At 34.5% G+C, this 19271-nt stretch overlaps 1 protein-coding gene across 3 annotated transcripts in view; it reads right to left on the bottom strand.

Moving 5' to 3' along the window:
• Nucleotides 1-383: 383 nt before the first annotated feature.
• Nucleotides 384-19271, bottom strand: part of LOC131667546 (dopamine D2-like receptor) — a 183141-nt gene continuing 164253 nt past the window's right edge. For 2 of the 3 annotated variants that reach the window (XM_058941024.1, XM_058941025.1), the window contains exons 3-9: nucleotides 14902-15011; nucleotides 13259-13514; nucleotides 11463-11563; nucleotides 5203-5397; nucleotides 2649-2954; nucleotides 1943-2157; nucleotides 384-1092 (exon numbers count right to left, since the gene is read on the bottom strand). In XM_058941024.1, coding sequence (XP_058797007.1) covers nucleotides 884-1092; nucleotides 1943-2157; nucleotides 2649-2954; nucleotides 5203-5397; nucleotides 11463-11563; nucleotides 13259-13514; nucleotides 14902-15011 — 1392 coding nt within the window. In that variant the 3' untranslated portion in view covers nucleotides 384-883. The remainder of the gene's footprint in view (nucleotides 1093-1942; nucleotides 2158-2648; nucleotides 2955-5202; nucleotides 5398-11462; nucleotides 11564-13258; nucleotides 13515-14901; nucleotides 15012-19271) is intronic. The other variant, XM_058941026.1, reaches the window with a different exon arrangement.

The following is a 19271-nucleotide window of genomic DNA, read 5'->3' as shown; positions in this document are numbered from 1 at the left end:
GGACTTAATGACAATATTTCTTTTCCACAGCCATTTACGAGTAAAAATAATGATGAGCTTTTTTATTATTAGTTGAAACTTAACAGGACTAAACTTTGTTTAAAAAATCAACAACTAACAACAATTCATAGTTACCTGCACAAGCAATTGGAGTGCAATACAGACATCAAATATTTAAAGAATTACTCATGAAATTGTTGATAATATTATGAAAATATTTCTGCAAATTATATTGTTATAATAACGAGACTAGATTAAAATTGTTTGAGTTTAGACAAAATAAATACTTAGGTAAGAAACCTAGATAATATAGTGACTATGAGTAATGATATTTCATTTTTTAATATATTTTATAAAAACCAAATAAAAATTTATTAGCAATTTTACTAATATAATACCATACGTAATTATCAGTGATAGTGAAAAAACAAGTAGTAAACATAATGTATAAAACGTTATTCCATATTTACATCTTCGTATCAAACATTTTCGTGTAACTCTGGCATCGCAAGGAAACTGAATTTATATAGCTTTGCTGCATTTTAACTAGAAAAAATTCGATTTCTAGGACGGCTTAAGCGTTTTCTGATTTGAATTTTTTTGAACTTTTGAATTTTTTTAATGTTATGAAGAAAATATTGTAGCATTCCAGAATAAATACAAAAGCTTACAATAAATTTTTGTTGACCCTGAATATTGTACTCGATGTTTAAAAAGATTTTGAAATAGACGTAAACTCTTGAACGCTTGAAAAAATAGATACGATTTTAGTGTCAAAAGACTAGCCTTGTAAATTTACGCAGCCATTATTACTCTTACTGATAAAAGCGATTTGTCACTTCGATTCAGCAATAAAAGGGATGGGCAGTCAAATAGATGATTCTTAAGATGTAAGGAGCTTACGGAAGGCCTTGCGAAATTCTGGATTAAAGAGAGTGTATATGACAGGATTGACGAAGCTGTTCATATAGCCAAGCCAAGAGGTCGCGATGAAAGCCGCTACACCCGGTTGACAGTCTTTTTTCATCTTAGAGCATAAGGCATCCATGACGTTGCATGTGAAAAATGGCACCCAACAGACTAAAAATACACCTTTTAACAGAGACAAAATCAGAATAATTATTATTAATATTAATTATTATTACTGTTATTCTTATTCTTATTATTTTATTTTTTATGGAACGAAGTTCTTTATCGCGGGTTGCGCAGGGTACCTAGTCGGAAAAAACCGAAACGTTCCATTACATATCGTGTGTGACGAGATCGGATTACTACGCACAGACACTCTTGCTTTCACTCCTCTACCCACTTTTCTCCTTCTTTCATTCCCTCGCTCACTTTCTTATTCACATTCAAGTGGTTCTTTTGAATAAAATATTTAAATAATTTAATTTAGCGAAAGGAACTTCGTTCCTATCGCGAGTTCCGCGACACGTTTTGTTTTATTATTATTATTATTATTATTGTTATTATTTATTGAAAATAGGATAGAACAAATATTTTTCATGCTAATTACGTTCTAGTGAAGCTTTTGCTGCGCTAAAAAGAACGTTTAAGATTCTAGTTTAGAAATGTATAATAATTTATACGAAGAAATAACAATTCTTTAGAAGATTTTGACTCCTTCAATGAAATTGTATACATTATAAATGAATTATTAGTGAAACGGAATTATGAAATTCGTATTATACTCAGTTAGTAGAGTTGATCAGAAATAACCAAGATATTGTTGTGCCTTCAGGCGAGTTAAAAGGAAGTCGCGTTTTTAGTGGCGATCTCATGCAAATACCAAGTTCCTTCTTGATGCAATAAAGCTCCACCTCGGGAATACTTGTACACGTATTTTTCCGGTACATGAACATCACTAATGCGGAAAATAAGGGTACAGTGCTAGAAAAGCTTAAAATGAAACAAATAGTTTGTAGGAGACACGCTCACTTACCGAGAACGATGGCCAGAGTTTTGGTGGCTTTGCGCTCCTTCTTGACCGAGATTTTTTCGCCCTTTTTCTTGCTTGTTTTTGTGGCCTTACGCAAGTTAAAACGCGATCCCGACGACGATGACTCATTTTTGCGATTCTTTTTGCTCGAATTTGGTGAACCGACACTTGTTGTTGAAATATTCCCAATTGACGCTTTACCACTCGGTGTGCTTGATCTGACATCATTTGGTAGTTTAGTTTTAAGAAAAATAACATAACACCATTAATTAAAAATATTTCCATACAATAATAATTTCTATTACACGTTATTAGAATTTATTTGTATTCGTCTAATAAGATTACACCACAAAACAAATAAATTCTTGAACCGTGGACATTTTTACAACTAGCTTGCTTTAAATCTCTTTTATAATAAACTTGTAATAAACTTATTATAAAGTACTTAAGCACGAAGTTAATTTTTAAATTACTACTCATCGAGAAAATAATTGCTATTCAAACTTTCTTGTTGTTGAATTAAAGTGCTCTGTTATTCGTATTTCCAACAATATAAACTTGGAATGAGTCTATAGAATTTGTTTGAAACTTATTATTGAGTGGATCTATTGTTGAATAATTCCTATTCAATCTATTATTTCACGAGTTTCGAAGACTTACATTATCAAATAAGGAAAAAAATGGTATAAATATTCATTAAAAATGTTACCTGCCAAATTGCAACGGTAAGAGTGAACCGATGTTTCTAATCTGCTTAAGCTCGTGTCTACTCGGACCACTGCCATTTTTTTTGGTTTGCGTCGAAGTGGCGAGAGTCGAGATTCCTCTAGGTGGCGACGAAGAGGTAGACGAAGATGGCCCCGAGGTTGCTCTCATTAGATGCGGACTTGGGCTCGAATTTTCCACTGTCAACTCCACCGTATCAGTCAGCATTGTACTACTCGCCGCTGGTTCGTACCCCGAGTCCTTCCGATTATCGTTTGGATTTAATTGCGCTACTGCACTGAAACGGCAACTACATTCCAAAAATAATTTTAATTGTCGGATGGACAAGATAGTAATAGGTTTAATCAAACACTCTATGGGAATGCTTAACATGGAACGATTACGATTTAATTATCTGTTACAATATAAAGTAGCAATAGTTTCAAGACCACGAATACAAACTAACAATAAAAAAGTGGCTATGATAGAAAAAATTATACGACGGTAATAAATCTTGAATAAAGAATATTCGTTAGCCTGTAAATTGACTGTACCCTCGAAATATGCAATAAAATGATTTAGAGTTTTTTCCGTCTTTTGTCAAAGAAATTTATTCTTCCTCGTCAATATTCCAAAAGGACGAAAATTGAAGGTGTAACTAATGTACAGATATCACCCTAGGTAATCAACAGTCAATAAGAAGTTTTTACCAGTATTTCTTGTGGTACGCTATTTCAATCATGGAAAAACTAAATAGAATATTCCTTTATTCCCAAAGTCTTGGTTGGTTTTATGACAAATAATTAACATTTTTACACACACTTAATTTTGTTTCTGATATAATTACAGCGGAAAAAAGATGGTATTGCGAAGGTTGAATTAAAATAAGAAAATTTTCAATTAAATGTCACTAGAATTTAATTTCCCAGAGATTTTTAATAACACATTTAATGTCAGAAGAAGCTTTTTTATCTTTTTCGAGTTCTCATAATTAAACTGTGCAAGCAAAGACACGTGAATTATTCAAAGCATTCTCTAATTCGTCCAGATTTCTCGTGTTTCACCCTTTCTCCTGTTCTTTTTATACTGCGATTACTTGAGGTGGCCGACTGGAAATGCGAGTAACGCAGGATGCCGTGGTTGCTCGTTAGAAAAAAAAAGCTATACGAAGAAAGTTTCGAAATTGCCCGTTTCTTAATCTCCGACTAGCGGTAAGGAAAAAGAGGAAAAGATAGAGGGAGTAAGAGAGACAAAAAGAGTGAAAAAAAGCTGCAGAAAAAGAGCATTTTGCTAACGTTTCACGAGAGATGTTCTGCAGTGTCGAGATAGTAATAAGAAGGCTGCGCGAGATGTTGCGCTAAAATAAAGAAAACAGAATCTTAAACGCCGGAGAAGAGTTGGCTTTGTGCAACAACTGCAGGCAAAGAAACGTAAAGTAAAAATTAAACAAAGTAAGTAAATGCTAGGTGTCCGTGCTTGTAAATGAACTAATAATTCAACTAGAATTATACCAAAAGTCATCAAGCTGATATGAAAAAACACTCGCATTTTATATATAATTTCATTTTCTAAATCAACTGAAAGAACAGAGCTCTTATTATAATTACGGTTCTATGTCTTGCAGTCCATTCGAACATTACAGAATCAAGTGTTAACTTTACAAGATATCAAATCTACCCATAATAATTAGATACGTAAAACTGTTAATTAACACCTCGTCCAAATCGGAAAAAGGAACATCAACAAAAGTGAAATTGAAGTATAGTTTGAGGGGTGGCAAAGAAAAGTCAACAAGGTCGCTTGGTGGCTGTGGCGGTGTATCTAGGGCGAAGCTGTTCTGAAAATAAAAAGAGGGCGTAATTTCCTGCTGCTAAGAGCGCGAAAGGGAGTTCAGCGAGTTTGAAACGAGTGCTAAAGCGAGGTGCGAGGAGTTTGTGTAGGCGGAAAAGGAAAAGAGAAGTAGTAGAAGACCGCAACTGCGCGCGATGCCGCCAGTATCTCCCCGAAGTAGAAGTAATGCCACCTTAATTAGCGAATCTAGCCAATTGAGACGGAAGTTTAAGCCAATCCACGAGCAACCCTAGTTCGGGCGAGGATCTATTATAGATTTTAGAGATGTGACAAGAATTGATTGCCTTGCCGATCAGCTACGCTCGTTAGTCGCTGATCAATAAGAAGTGCATTAATTCCCATTACGATTTTTAACATTAAGTCTCTGATTTTGCGACCGGCTGAATTAACATTTTAGTCACGTATATCTTGCGCTGATTCAAATTACAGATGAAAGACTTTCGTGAACAATTTTCATCTTATCATAATGTCAGAGACCTTAATATTAAAACCCATCTGTCAAGATTAAGAAAAGGGTTTCAATATGCAACTAAGACCTTCTCTATACAAGATATAAGATTAGTAATATCTGTTAAAAATGGAAGTGAATTTGAGAAGAGTGTGATAATATATACATCTACCAATGGAAAAGATTTGAAATGAAAGTATAAATCTCAGCGGTGAGTCTCATACGTCAAAGTGAATTAATTAAAAAAAAAGTAACTTACGCGGCTTCCTCGACGACCGTGGCGAGGAAAAACTCCGTACTCTTGTTATTGGAGATGACGACAACCGGATCAAGAGGCGTCTCATCCTCATCCTCGTTGCTACCCGAGGCCGTGTTCGTTGGTTCCTCGATGCCTGGTGCAACCAGAGCTGCAGCTCCAAGTGTCGTTTCCGCGAACCTTGCCACAGAATACCCACTACGTGTGATCTTAGTTAAACGTCTCTCTAAAAAGCCTCTACTGCACTTACGAACTACTTTTTTTTTGTCTGCGTGCGTTTTCTTCTCCCTCGTCGAAGAGAACTTACGCAAATAATCGGCATTGCACAAAAAGCTTCTAACACCTAACACTCTCTGTGTATTATATCGCGACATTTACATAAGCTATCATTATTATTCAGTAGTGATGGATTTGAATTTTATGCATTACTTTGGCAGCAAAAAATACGAGTTCTCTCACTATGTAAAATTTTTGCTTTAAGGCAAGATTTACCGACGAAAAATGTAAAGCCAATAGTAAACTAGTCTACATTGTAGCTAAGCAAGAGTTATAGAAGCTTTTTTTATATGCTACACTTATTAGACACAAGCAGCATTGAGAAGCGCATTTTGTTCTAGTGTATTTTAAATACATGTGTTTTTACGTAATGAGTTTAAAAAACCAAGCCAATATAAATGAACTGAACCTATCAGTGTGATTTGAGTACGAAGAAAACCACGAATATTTACAGGGCAAAGCAGACGAAAAGTTTTGCATGACCCGCATCGTCGTCATTGCTGCATGATACGTCCAAGTGCGGGCACGTCGTCGTTTTCGACTTCCTTTGCCTATATTTACATGGCTTGACGGTCGTGTCACGAGTTCAGAGAGGCAAGCTTGGATATTCCAATTACGTCGATAAATGACAAGTTTACGGGCCTTCGCTTGCGAGCGAGCACGAACGAAGACTAGATTAATGGTATCAAGGGGAAAGAGGAGGGTGGTGGCGGAGGATCAGCGTATGTGCACCCGGACGCGCGCATTTCTCGTCACGAGTACGTGCTCACGAGCGCGCACCACTGGAAACGCTTAACGATGCCTGTGCGCGGCGAATATTTGAAGAAAATATTGATCCTACGCTCTGATATTTCCTTACTAGTTACCGCTCAAACTGTAATTGTAAAATTGGTTATAATAAATGTCACAGTGTGCAGCTGTTGATATGAAAACTTGCTCCATTTCCTTCATCCTTTTCACCCCTGATATTTCAATATCTAAATCGATGGATTATTTAGTAGCTAATGTTAAGTACAATCACGGTGTTTCTGAACCTAAACTATTAATAATTCAATCAAGATTGTTATGAATTGTGTAGAGTTCACAATTTTTTTGTACAATTGAGTATTCTATGAGTCAGTGGTAAGGACACTTATTTTAATGTATATTTGAAAATTGTGAAACGACTGACATACTTTAGTTTAACTAAAAGCTATTCTACGATAAAATTGTTATTAGGAAATTTCGTATGATTATTACATACTTTAGTATATATTTAAAGAATTTTAATCAGTGTGAAGCTTAAATTTCAACATTTAACTTATTCAATTACTCAAAAACTTTTTAAAAAACTTTTTTTTTTCAGTAAAAACTCTAATAGTGATGTTAAATATAGAACCATGAAAAAAGCCAATTCTATCCTTCAATATTGCTAGAAATACTTCGACCCGACAACTGTTATGGCAAAAAAAGAAGGAAAACGTATATTCTGCGTGCAGGCGGTCAAAGGACGGAACGTGAAACTCGCCTAATTCCAATTTATCGGCTTGGTTCTCTTGTACGCTACTGCGTACTCGTGTGCTCGCTTCCCTTCGTTTGCAAGGGAACGATTTTCGTCGTAAATAAGTACTGGGTTACACATGCTGTTCCAGCCTTGGTCAAGGAATCATTAAGTTACAAATGGGCTAGCTGACGCCTCTTTTTTGATGGTTTCTCACGGTAATGGATGTAATTTATTTGTAGTGTCAAATAACTAAGTAAACACAGCATCGTCAATTTTTCGGCTCTATTCTTTGACTTGTCGTTTATTTTTTGCTTCAACTCAAAGTCAGACGAAGTAATACAAATATGAAGTATCATTATTGTATATTCTAAGTACTTTTTGAATAGATGTTCTCTACGTGATTTCAGATTTTGTAATTTTTCTTTTATCAATTATAAATACACGATCAAACATTGCAAAAGATTTTTAACACCGAAAAGATTATAAAAATGTTGTTGGACAAATAATGTAATTTTGTTTTATCATCTCAAGAAATAACAGGAATCATCCAATTGCCAGAGCTGCACTGCAGCTCATTTTACAATAATCAACAGCGTCAATACCATAAAAATGGTTATATTACGTTTAATAAAAAGGACTGAAAGCAGAAATTAGTTCAAGTATCCTTGAACGAAAATTTCAAAATTCACACGAAAACGTATCCATAATATTAATGCCCCTGGCTCTTTGTGACAGGATAGCTCGTGGAAAAGGGAAAATTTATTGCTCTTTATTTTTGAAGAGTGGATTATGACTGAGGCGGCGGCTTCTTATAAAATGAGTTGGTTTTGATTTATCGATGTGTATCTCGAAATTTTTACAATTTAAATTGAGATGCTAGCATTGATGGCATGAGTTTATCTGAATTTGCTATCCTCCGATGAATCTTCGAACAGATTCAGAATAAGACGTACGTCTTTTTAACAAATCCATACGGCTTTAAAATTTTATATTTATGTTTACTTTTTTATTCCTATTCCATAAGCTACGAAAACCTTTATATTTTATTTTTCGTTATTTTTTTTATTAAATTATTGCATAACAATATCTTTGAACATAACATTACTACTCAAAATTGAATTTACTTAATTAAAAGTTAAGCTTAATTCCGTAGACTTTAACTGATTGGAGTACTTAATACTACTCTACAATCATCTATTAGAAGTTAAATAGAGCATCTCAAGGGCTGAACTCATAATTATAATGTGCACCATATATAATGGTTCTATATATGTATGTCTGAGAAAGTTTTGGAGCAACGAGCCAACCCGCGCGTCCTATTAATTATTGAGGATGGCAATAACATGGGCGCAACTGGGCAACGCGTTCCGTATACAGCGAGGGAGTTCGGTAAGAGTGCGTGGGGTTTGGGGGAAATGTTTAGGATGATGAGCAGGTGACACGCCAACGCTCAAGTATGACAGAGGGATATTGGTTTTCTCGGCGTTCTCCGCGTTGAAAGTATGCGCAAGGACGGGTTGGCCAACACGTGTGAGCCATCGGGAAACAATTGGGCATCTTCTCGTAAAAACCGACGTGCCGAGACAATGATGGATTTTTCCTACTGTTTACCCAGTCATTGAGGTCATCGTCATTGCACTTGCGGGCGGGCGAACAAAGCATGGCTCGCAAATAATTAGCGTGCAAAAAATATTAGGTTATCCTAGAAGAAGCGACTGTGGAGTCGATACAAGAATTTGTACGCGCGAGTGTGAGCGTGAGTGCAAATGAGATAGGTGGATTGGGCGAGGAGGTCGGCAAGCTAGCAGAAAATTACTTAATGATCGGAATCCTTCCTCTGGGGCTTCGCACGTCTAACAGTGTGGCATACCGTGAGGTATATTTAGAGCCGCACACTACATACTTCAAGGCAGCGCGAGTGCCGAGCGATCTTTCCAGACTGTTACGACCACTCTCCGAGAGCGAGATGTTCTAGATGGCGACAGGGCTATCCCGAGATCGTTCAGTGACCCAAGAGTAAAGCGGAATTTGAGAGCGAAAAAACGCAATTCAGCGTAACCGGTCTGACTTTGGGGTCTATGGCCCCCCTCCCTATGGCAGCAGCGCGAATGGGAAAGCGCAGCAGAGAGAAGAAACAATTCTAAGGCAGGAACGACAAAGTGGCAGACTGACCTCGACGTTCGTCCAGCAAGTCACAACGAGCACCTGAAGCGTGAGATTGTGCACGAGAACATTTTTGTACCGCGATCTTCTTTGCAACCGATGTATTTCAAAAATAAAATTGTGTGGTATGCTTCAATAAAATCCTCTACATTAATTACTTACTCACTTGTCCCTAACATCAATATTGAAGTTAACATATGATCTTACTCAATCCAAATTTCGACGGGGTAAATAATTCATTAATTGACTTGTTATATTGAGTGTTTGGCTAAATAACGTTTATTGGAAATCGAATCACTTTTACAGACACTATAGGAACCATGTAACATATATTATTATTTACCCCTCCTCATACAGTTTATCAAAAAAGTGAAATAGGCATGCAAGTGCTCTGTAGACTGGATGGAAATTAATTTTTTATTATGAGCGATTAGTGCAAAGGTATTGTAATTTGATTGTGACTACAAAGTATCAGTCAATTCATAAAACAAGATGTCAGATACATCTCTATAAATAACAAAACAGTCTGCCATTAATACTAAAAAGTGGTGCTTCACGTTACAATCAAAATTACAATTTCTGTGCAATAATTATTAGCAACAAAAAATTGATTTCAAAATACCTTTAATCATTTGCAGGCTATTTGCATGTCAATTTTATTTATTTATTTTTCAAAAAACTGTAATTTCATTCAGTGCATAATCATTATAAATATGCATAGACTCAAATATTAAAACTGTAGAAAACGTAGAAACTCGCTGACATGCACCACACCTGCCCTCACTCTAACACGATAACAATAAGGAAAAAGAAACCGTTTACACCGTTTTGTCACGAAGCGATATAAAAACCCAGGAAAATGTACATTTCGAAGGCGATTTGGCAAACCTTGTAAATACGGCAATTGTTTAGGCAAGTCGATATAACGAGTGACGTAATGTCTCAGGTTTTCTTGTCTACTGCTTCTCACTCATGGTCCTGCGGATTTCTAGACGCCGTGCTCGCGCTAATTACTTAACCGAACGTGAGCCTGCGCAGAGTTTGGGTATCATCAGTTCTACTTGCTCTGAGGGATAAGTCCCTGGAGGCAGTTGCTGAGGGCAGATAGGAAGGTGCAGAAGCCGTCCTAGGCTTTAGGCTGTCGAGTGGAGTGCCGGAAGACCAACGAGGCCGACAGGAGAGGGAGGAGAGCTCAGGGAATAGCGCGGATAGGGCTCAGAGGCAGCGTGGGCCCAATCGAGGGTGGTAACCTATAAGAAAATATTGTGATGCAATTGGAGGGGAGCGACGAAATCCGGCATCGCGCGCTGGATGCCTAGTTTTAATTATAGTTCTAGTTGTCACTTCGTGCGAAGCAGGTCGTCTTCTGCTCTTAAAATATATACCTGTTCAAATACCAGGTTTTTTTCCTTGAAAATTTAGTTCTTTATGCTGATATTTTTTGTGCACGCGCGATTCTAATTGTTAAGTACTGAAGTTCATTAGGACTCAAAAGTGTGATCAAAATAAAATGAAGAAAAAAAGCAAATTAATTCAAAAGCACTGTTTCCTTTCTATCTCACTCTTACCAAAACATTGTCCATGTGCTAATCTCTCTGATAATATACTCGTACAAAAATAAATAGCTGGTCGGTTTTCTCTTGTAATCAGGCACGTATTTGTAAGTTAATTGGCATTACTTACACGTGGTCAGTCACGTAGCGACTGTTCATATGATTGAAAGCATTGACTGGCGTACATCATAAGCAAAATACACACAATATTCAACGTATACTACAAACACCTAAGACAAAACACTACACTGAAGGAAAAAGCAAATACATAGATCGTGTTAATAATCGCATAATTTGAATCATTTTCGCAAAATTTCAATTTTAACTTTATCATCAATCGAACTAAAACTGTTTTCTGATAATAGATAGTGGTATCAACTTTTCATTCTGTTCATAGGAACATTACGAAGTAATGTACACAAATGAGAAAAAACGAGTGACTTTCGGAGGAGCTTGGAATCACCGTTTTATTAACTACTTCGTAACTACTCGCATGCGACTCGCTACCACGACTCCTCGGTATTGTATGGCTAAAATTGTTTATGTATTAAGCTTCATTAGGATCTTTTTTATTGTAGCGCTCTTTGCTTACTTGTTTGTCTACAATGTTCAAAAGACTTAACAACTTTTCAAATGAGATGTAATTGTTTATAAAGTATAATGAAATGTTTTACTAACTGAACTGACTGAATAGTAATCTATGTTTTCTAAATTTGTCTTTTAATATGAAAAGAAGAAAGCTGTAGCATATTTGTGAAATATTATACTTGCACGTATGCCAAACTTACCTCCGCGTATTCGCAATATTTTCTATAATACATCCAGACTTCATATCTCCCATATTTGATTTTCGATTTGCACGTTTCTTTTTTTCCCTATCGCGAAGTGCCTAAAACAAAAATAGCAAAATAACATTAAAAATTGCAATAAAAATCATTTTCAACAAATTCAAAGTGAATCAATAACTGCCATCTTAAAATAGACTTTTCTTATGAAAAAAAAAATTAGAATGAGAACGAATGATGAGATTCAATTTCAAGTTATTTAACGTTTCTTACTAAATTCAAATTTACTTAAAGCTTCTTACTAAAATTAACGCATTAACGACCATAGTATTCCCTAATAAATTTTAAGACATTTTTCTTCTATAAAACTTTTTTCTAAACCTTGTATTGTATGAGAAAAACAATGGTAATGAGATACGATTTTTTTTTCAGGTTTTTGCATTTTATTCGTCATTTTGGAAAAAAAGCTTAAATATAAAGATGTCCTGTTAAAGTTCAACTTTTCGTGCGCCTATGTTTGAAGAAAGATGTCGATATTGACGCGTTTCATGCTAGAAAAAAATGGATAAATAAATATTTTTTATTGTTGACTATTTTTGAAAGGGACGGGGTGAGCAAAATATTGAATTTATTTCGGTGGGAATAAACACAAATAAATTTTATTGCAACAAACTTCAAGTACAAAAACGTTGTCCGTTGTGTGTCTAACAGAAGAATGACGTAAAACAAAACCTTCAGCGGCGCGTCTCATTCGAGCCACCGCAGCTTTGCTGGTAGGGTAGCCTCCCGCATTGGGCCTTATGCACCGCAGAGTTTAGCTACGACCCTGCCCGCTCAAAACTCATGCTCCCTCACTCACCTTCACGCTCGCTAACCTATCGGTCCTCAGGTCAGCCAAGCAGCTTCCCGTTACCGTCCTTATGCGACCGACAAAACCCGGAAGTCGAACTTTTCGCGAGGTCTAACGGCCTCCAGAGTCAGACTCCTGGAGCCAGGAATTGGATTCACGACCACGAAACGCCTTCGTGCTCGTGCACGTCAAGATCGAACAGAGCCGATCAAGGGAGATGAATATGTTCGCGTAAGGCAATAGATAAGCGGCTTAAAACTAACTCAGACTTATTCTAACAATTGCAATTCACTCGCATTCGCTTTACAATTTTATTTATTACATATATTTTTTTTATGACGTTTGATCGCAACGTGAAATATATCCCGCTAACCCGAGGCTGATGGCCGATAGTTCTCCGAGAGCAGTCGCGCTTTCACTAATTAGTTAATGCCTTTTTTCCCACCACGTGTTGGCTTTTCTCCGGCGCCAGCGAAAGCAAATACGCGTTCTGTACACGAACCCCGACTACCTGCGTCTTCCAAATTGTCTTCTACTTCCCTTTCTTTTTGTAGACAGGGCTCATCCTTAACGTTTTTAACAATTTCATTTTTCACTATTTTTTTGTAAAAGAAAAAACCTGTCATACTTAATTTTTGAAGCAAGCAAAATTTTTGAAATTTGAGCACGGATTCGTATTCAGCATACCCAAAAATAAGGATCGATACCTCAAATCAATTTATTGTATCGTTTTCTACATAAATTTTGCCATCAAAAACATGTCCAAAAAATGACGTCTATGGTCATGAATGGGTTAATTTAATAATTACTGTATTTTTGAATTGATAAAATTATTTTCTAGAAAGATTAGTTATAAATATACACCATAAAATTTGCAAGTTTGTAAATGAAATGAAATATTGCGAGAGGATATATTACGCAATAAAATATTTTTAAGTTTATTACTTACACTAAATATCCTATAATAGAGAAAGACCATTGTAATGCATGGGATATAAAAACTGCTTAGACTAGAATAAATAATAAAATCTGTATGATAGAACAAACAGAGGTCAGGCTGTCTATTAGGGGTGTTGTTGAGGCCGAGGACAATTGGACTGCCGATCGCCGCTGACACAACCCACACTAATACTATCGTCAGCCATACTCTTTTGTTATTTCTGTTGTGTTTTGAGTACTCTATCGGCCGAGTTACCGCGAAGTATCTGAAATTCAGAGATTCACTATTATTTTATAAAATAATTTTAAGCATTGTTATTCGTGTAAATTTTATAAAACCAACAATAAAATTAGCTATCGAACTTATTTAAACAAATATCAAATAATATATGTTATAGATTTCTTCTTAAAAATAACTAATACTTTTTTCTCGACATTAAATCTTTCTTAGGGTCAACGCAATTTTCAGAATTTTTACCTTCATGGTACAAGCACAGTTTGGTAGTATTTTGTATTCTTCATGTACCAAAACGTTAACTTTGTTGACCTTATTTCTTTCTCTACTTATCGCGTATTCTGCTTTTTACTCAAAATAAATCCATCTCTAAAGGAATACATTAAAATAATTTTTGAAATATAATTATGTTTCACAGAACAAAATATATTGATTTTTTTTCAATTTCACTGTAAAAAAAGAATGTTCGGAAATCTGTAATGACAGTTAAACCCTTGATCTTGATTTGCTAAAACTTATTGATTAAAAGATATAAACTGCTTTCGAAATAAACAAAGAGAATTAGAGACAAATCTATCATTCTGGCGTATGTGGAAAAATTAATTCAAGATCAGATATGCTTTTAGAAAGTTGAAATATAAACTTGATAAATATGGTGATACTTATTTAAATTTTAGTAATAAATATTTACCGTGCTGTATTTAAAGTTAATTACTTAAAAAACAAAATATGAAAGCAGTCGACTCGTGGTCTCCGTACAGATCAGACGTGTTTACGCCTTTTCTGTTAGGTTGCGATCGGGAGTGTTTTTCCTTTCGATAGTGTAGTATATTTCATGTAACTCAATTCTGACTCTTATTACATATAGTGAATTTACGAAATAATCTGCTGTGAGTGTACCTAGTGCATTATAACACAGATTCCCAATATATCAACTTCTGACTACAGAGGTTCACAAACCACTCTACACAACGAGATGAACCAACACCAAGATCAATAATCAACGCAACTACGCAAGTGCAATTAAAACCGATAATTTCCGATAATAACCGATATAGTTTGTATTTATTTGTCTTCTAAAGCAATAGTAAATGACCTTATCGGAAAACATCTCAATAACAGAAACTCCAGTATCAATAAGACTTCTGATAGATGTTTCCTAAAGTGATAAATTACCTATCAGATATGAAACTCCTTGATAAAATATAAAATAATATTATTTGTATTATGTAATCACAGTTCTCTTTTATGTATTTATTATACTACTTGTACATATTTAGTTAAAACTAATGTAAAACTTTTGTAATATGTACTTCAAGTCGTTAATGGCCAAGTTGTCGATGCGACATTAAATCAAATAAATTAAAAAAAATATATGAAAAGTAGAGTAATTTTAATAATTGTATTTAAATTCTTACCTATCTACAGATATTGCCACCAAATTAAAAATAGAGCTTGTACTACACATGACGTCCATTGCTATGTAAAAGTCGCAAACTACACCTGGCAAAGTCCAAGTACCGTATACCTGAAAAATAAATGATCAAGAGTAGAGTAAGTATAATCCTGTAGAAAGTTGACAATTGAAATAATCAGATCTAATATGAGAACTTGAAAAATTATTTCTAAAAGATGAACAGTTTGTATCACTAGCTTAGAAATAAAATTTCTGATAAATAATAGTATAGCTGTCTAAAAATATATTTTCATCATATTTTCCTAAAACTACAACTTATACATAGTTCTTTAGAGAAAGTTCGATCCAAGAAAATAATTAATTTTAATTATGTATAAGCCCTGATTAACCGGTAAAATATTGTTTTCAACATAGCGTGAAGAAAGTACGATATTGCCGCATGCTTGTCGAAAAACTTGCATTCAAATTCATGCTTTTCACATGGTGTTTTGAAATATACCGTACCTAACATATTCGAGAAAGAGATTCTTGTTTCGTGTGCCTTTCTAGTCTCACTTCGTTTGGGCGTAAATCTCATTCGAGAGAAGAATCTACTTTCCCACACTAATTAGGTAATGTATTATTGCTTTATTTTTATTTCCTTACATCTAAACTGCGTAGCAAAAGTAAATATTTTTAGTTAAAATTTATTAAAATTTATATTAATAATTGTAACGGATGATGTTCACTATTATCGATTTTTTCACCTTACATCTATTTAACCGCTATTAGAAATTCATTTGACAGATTTGTATTGAATGTAAACTTTTTCCAAATATTGAAAAATATTTATATTTGGCACGAAGCCAATATTCAATTCACACAAAAAGATTATCTAACGTTTTATTTTCTAGTATTGAAATGGTTGAATTGGAAATTAGGTTACAATCAAGAAACAGTTCTTTGGATAAATAATGCAGTTATGAGCAAGTTTTCAATTCAATAATCTCTTTCAATTTGATAAACTCTTGATACTCGAAACGAAAATACAATTACAAAGTATGAATACAGAATATACAGGTTTTTAATTACATTTGTAAGAAAAATGGTGTGAGTATTGAATTGGATAGTATATAGCATTTTCTTGTTATGACAATGAAAATGAACGTGAATTCACAGGACAAGCCTCTATTGCCATGATCACGATAATCTGAGAGAGGGAGAGAGAAAGAGAGAAAGAGACTATGAATCAAGTCGGAGCGCAAACTGGCGTGTCGAGTTTTTCTGCCTCTATAACCAGCAATGCGGCTCTCCTCCGGCGAAAAGAATAGAAGAAATCTTTGATTTATCGAATTTTTTGATTTATTGAATGGTTAATACTCTGTGTGTGTGCGTGCACGTGTGAGTAGCTTGAAATTTTATATTTTTACGACGGTACCGCGATTATTGTTATACATTTTAGCCTACATCGAATAACTTATCACTTTGTATATTATTTATTTTATAATCTATTTTTATTAAATTGTAAGATAGATTTGTCAAACTAGTACTCTTTTACATTTATTTTCATTGAAATCCAATGAAAATTCAAATGTTTGACATTATAATCTTATTCAACGAATGAAATAAAAGTATAACTCTTTATGGATTGAAACTAAATATGATGATCTACAATTTTCATTACTTTTCAATATAGATGATGGAAAAATTAAGTGAATATCGTGTCCTTTTCTTTTGTTTAAATGTGCTCCAAAGGTGATGCTACACTCGATTCTCAATACATTCACCTTAAGAATTGCAACTAGAAAATCAGACTAGTAAGAAACCGCTGTGTCTGCTGTAGATGTGGTGTAAATCCTAGTAAATCCGATGGAATTTTCAGGACAGAAACCGATACATTCAGAACTTTTAATTATACAACGTAACGTATTGTTGTCTGGCTGCAAGCTTACAGTAATGTGATGTTTCTCTAAGGCCTTCTGAAGAAATTTATTGTCATCGTGGCTATCGGTTTATTCAATTAATGTTGCGCAATAAAGCAAATCAAGATATTGTATTAAAAGGAATCTTTCATTAAAAATAAAGAAACTGTCTACTAGATAATTGTAAAATAAAAAATAAAGAAAAACATGAAGTACCTGGTGAAAGGCAAGATAGAACGGAAGTGTAATAAGAGTGAGAATAAGAGCAAGAGAACTAGAGTTGAGAGAGAGGATGATCAAATCTACTTTCGCTGCGGTCGTGCACACATCTACCGTAGAAACGAGAGGCAAAACTTGATTTATTTTAGTGACTCGTGCTGAGCTTACCAATGCTTTGGAACGATAGAACCAGAGAAGACAAGGTTGCATACGTGCATACCCAGACAAAACTTGACTGCCTTCAATCAGTGGTGGGTCCGCAAAATACGCACGTAAAATATTACATTTTTCACGTGTGATTTATGTATGTAAAAATTGTCAAACCCTGTCAAAAAATAATAAACATAAATAACCATATGTTTTAAAAAACTTGATTTTAAACTATTAGCTAATTGAATTTCCCGCGTATTTTCACGAGGCTGCACATCAAAATACCAAAACATTAGCATAACCTAGATAATTCCACCTGTTGATAGAATGACATAGTACCGGAGTTAGATCCTAAGCTACAAATTATAAATATGAGAAAAGCTGGAAGGCCAGGAAATAATGGCTTAATACAAAGTTTAGGTTATTGTTTAGGTTATTGTTTAGGTTACGAGTAGCGAATTATAGTCGATGAACTAAACAAAATGGGAAAACAAAGATTACGCACCTACAGTTTTGTGTTTAGGCTCGTTGTTGATAAAATAATTTGACCGATATTTTTTTTTTGCTAACTATTTTTTACCGCGTAGAAATAATTGTAAAAAAGAGGAAAAGAAATCTCTATTCAGATCAGATTACTACTGGTACCAATATTTTTGAGGCTGAAATAATCATTGACAATAAAGAGCTAGAAATGCTGGGATTGCAGGTAAATTATTTTAATTTTCTATTGCTAATCCTTACATAAAAAGAAAAAAACATTGTTTTTTTTTTGTAGGAACTCCCTTCATTATGTTGCTATTATGCAGTAGTATGTATGTGTAGATGGACAAATGTATGTAGGTATATATGTTCGTGTTTTGGGTTTACTTAGTGTATAAAAGACATTATTAACACAGCAGCTGACATATTAGCGAATTCGTGCTAATAAATGACTCGAATCGTTTTACATTTATTTTATATTCATTAATTGAGCTACATCCATGCAGACTACACAGGCATTAAAAAAAGAATAACGACCGCATTCACTCCACGGCCTAACTTTAAAATAATATAATGGAACAATGAACTTGATATATTGCCCATGATCTATGGCTAATTAGCTAACATCTAAAGATCTGCTATATTATTAGATTTGAAATTATAACTAAATATGTGAATATCAACGTAATTTGATTTTTATTTGTGAATTAATATTGACAGATGTTAAGTATGTTTAAACATAAACACTATTTTATGTTTGCAGTGTATTTTATAATTTGATTTGATTCAAGCATGACATTCAATATTCATATAAATGAGAGATGAGCGTGCGAGGCGCGTTTGACGACACTAGTTATCAAAAAGATTTATGAAAACAAACTGAGAAGTCAAAGGTAGTCTTTTTTTTTCACGCTTCTTTTACTGATAATCACAAAATTTTTAAAACTCTCAAATGACTTATCTATACATAAAAAGTTTGTGACATTAATGGAAGATGGCAATTTAAAAAAAGCTTGGTCTATTAAAATGCGTAAAATATATAAAACATGAGAAAAGATATTTAATAATGAAATCTCAGCGAGTTCAAAGTGTCATAAATAAAAACATCAGTGTGACTGAAATCTCAGTCTTGTAGAAGCTGTGAAATAACAAAATTTATACTCACTTCCGTCATTCTCTCTAACTATGCTACACGCATGCAGTTCAGTAATAACTTCATGTGTAAGCTGAGGCAAGCATACGTGACGGGGATTTTTTAGTGACAATGTGCTGCACATCCCCTTGGGTGTAGACGTGTAACTACGTCACTCGAGAAAACTATTGAATTTGCGCTTTAGCGAAATTGCTTCGTATACCAAAAATGTATTCCATTTGATCGTTGACATTATTTTCTATTAATGATTTAACTTACAAAAAACTAAAAATTACAGTTTTGTTGGGTCCAGTTATTTTATAACGAAGGCAATTTATAGTTATCGGAAAATCGTTTTTTGATGCTATAGTATTAAAGTACGACAGATGATAGATTTCTCGTCAGGGCAAATGCTTCGTGACGGGAGCATAGCAGTGGTTTCAACAAATTTCCTTAGGTCGGATGCCACACATGTGCGCTCACGATGTG

Source organism: Phymastichus coffea, unplaced genomic scaffold (genome assembly GCF_024137745.1).
Source record: "Phymastichus coffea isolate CEN01 unplaced genomic scaffold, Cenicafe_Pcof_1.1 PCOF00068, whole genome shotgun sequence".
Taxonomy (NCBI): Eukaryota; Metazoa; Arthropoda; class Insecta; order Hymenoptera; family Eulophidae; genus Phymastichus; species Phymastichus coffea.
This window is presented reverse-complemented; position numbering and strand designations above follow the sequence as displayed.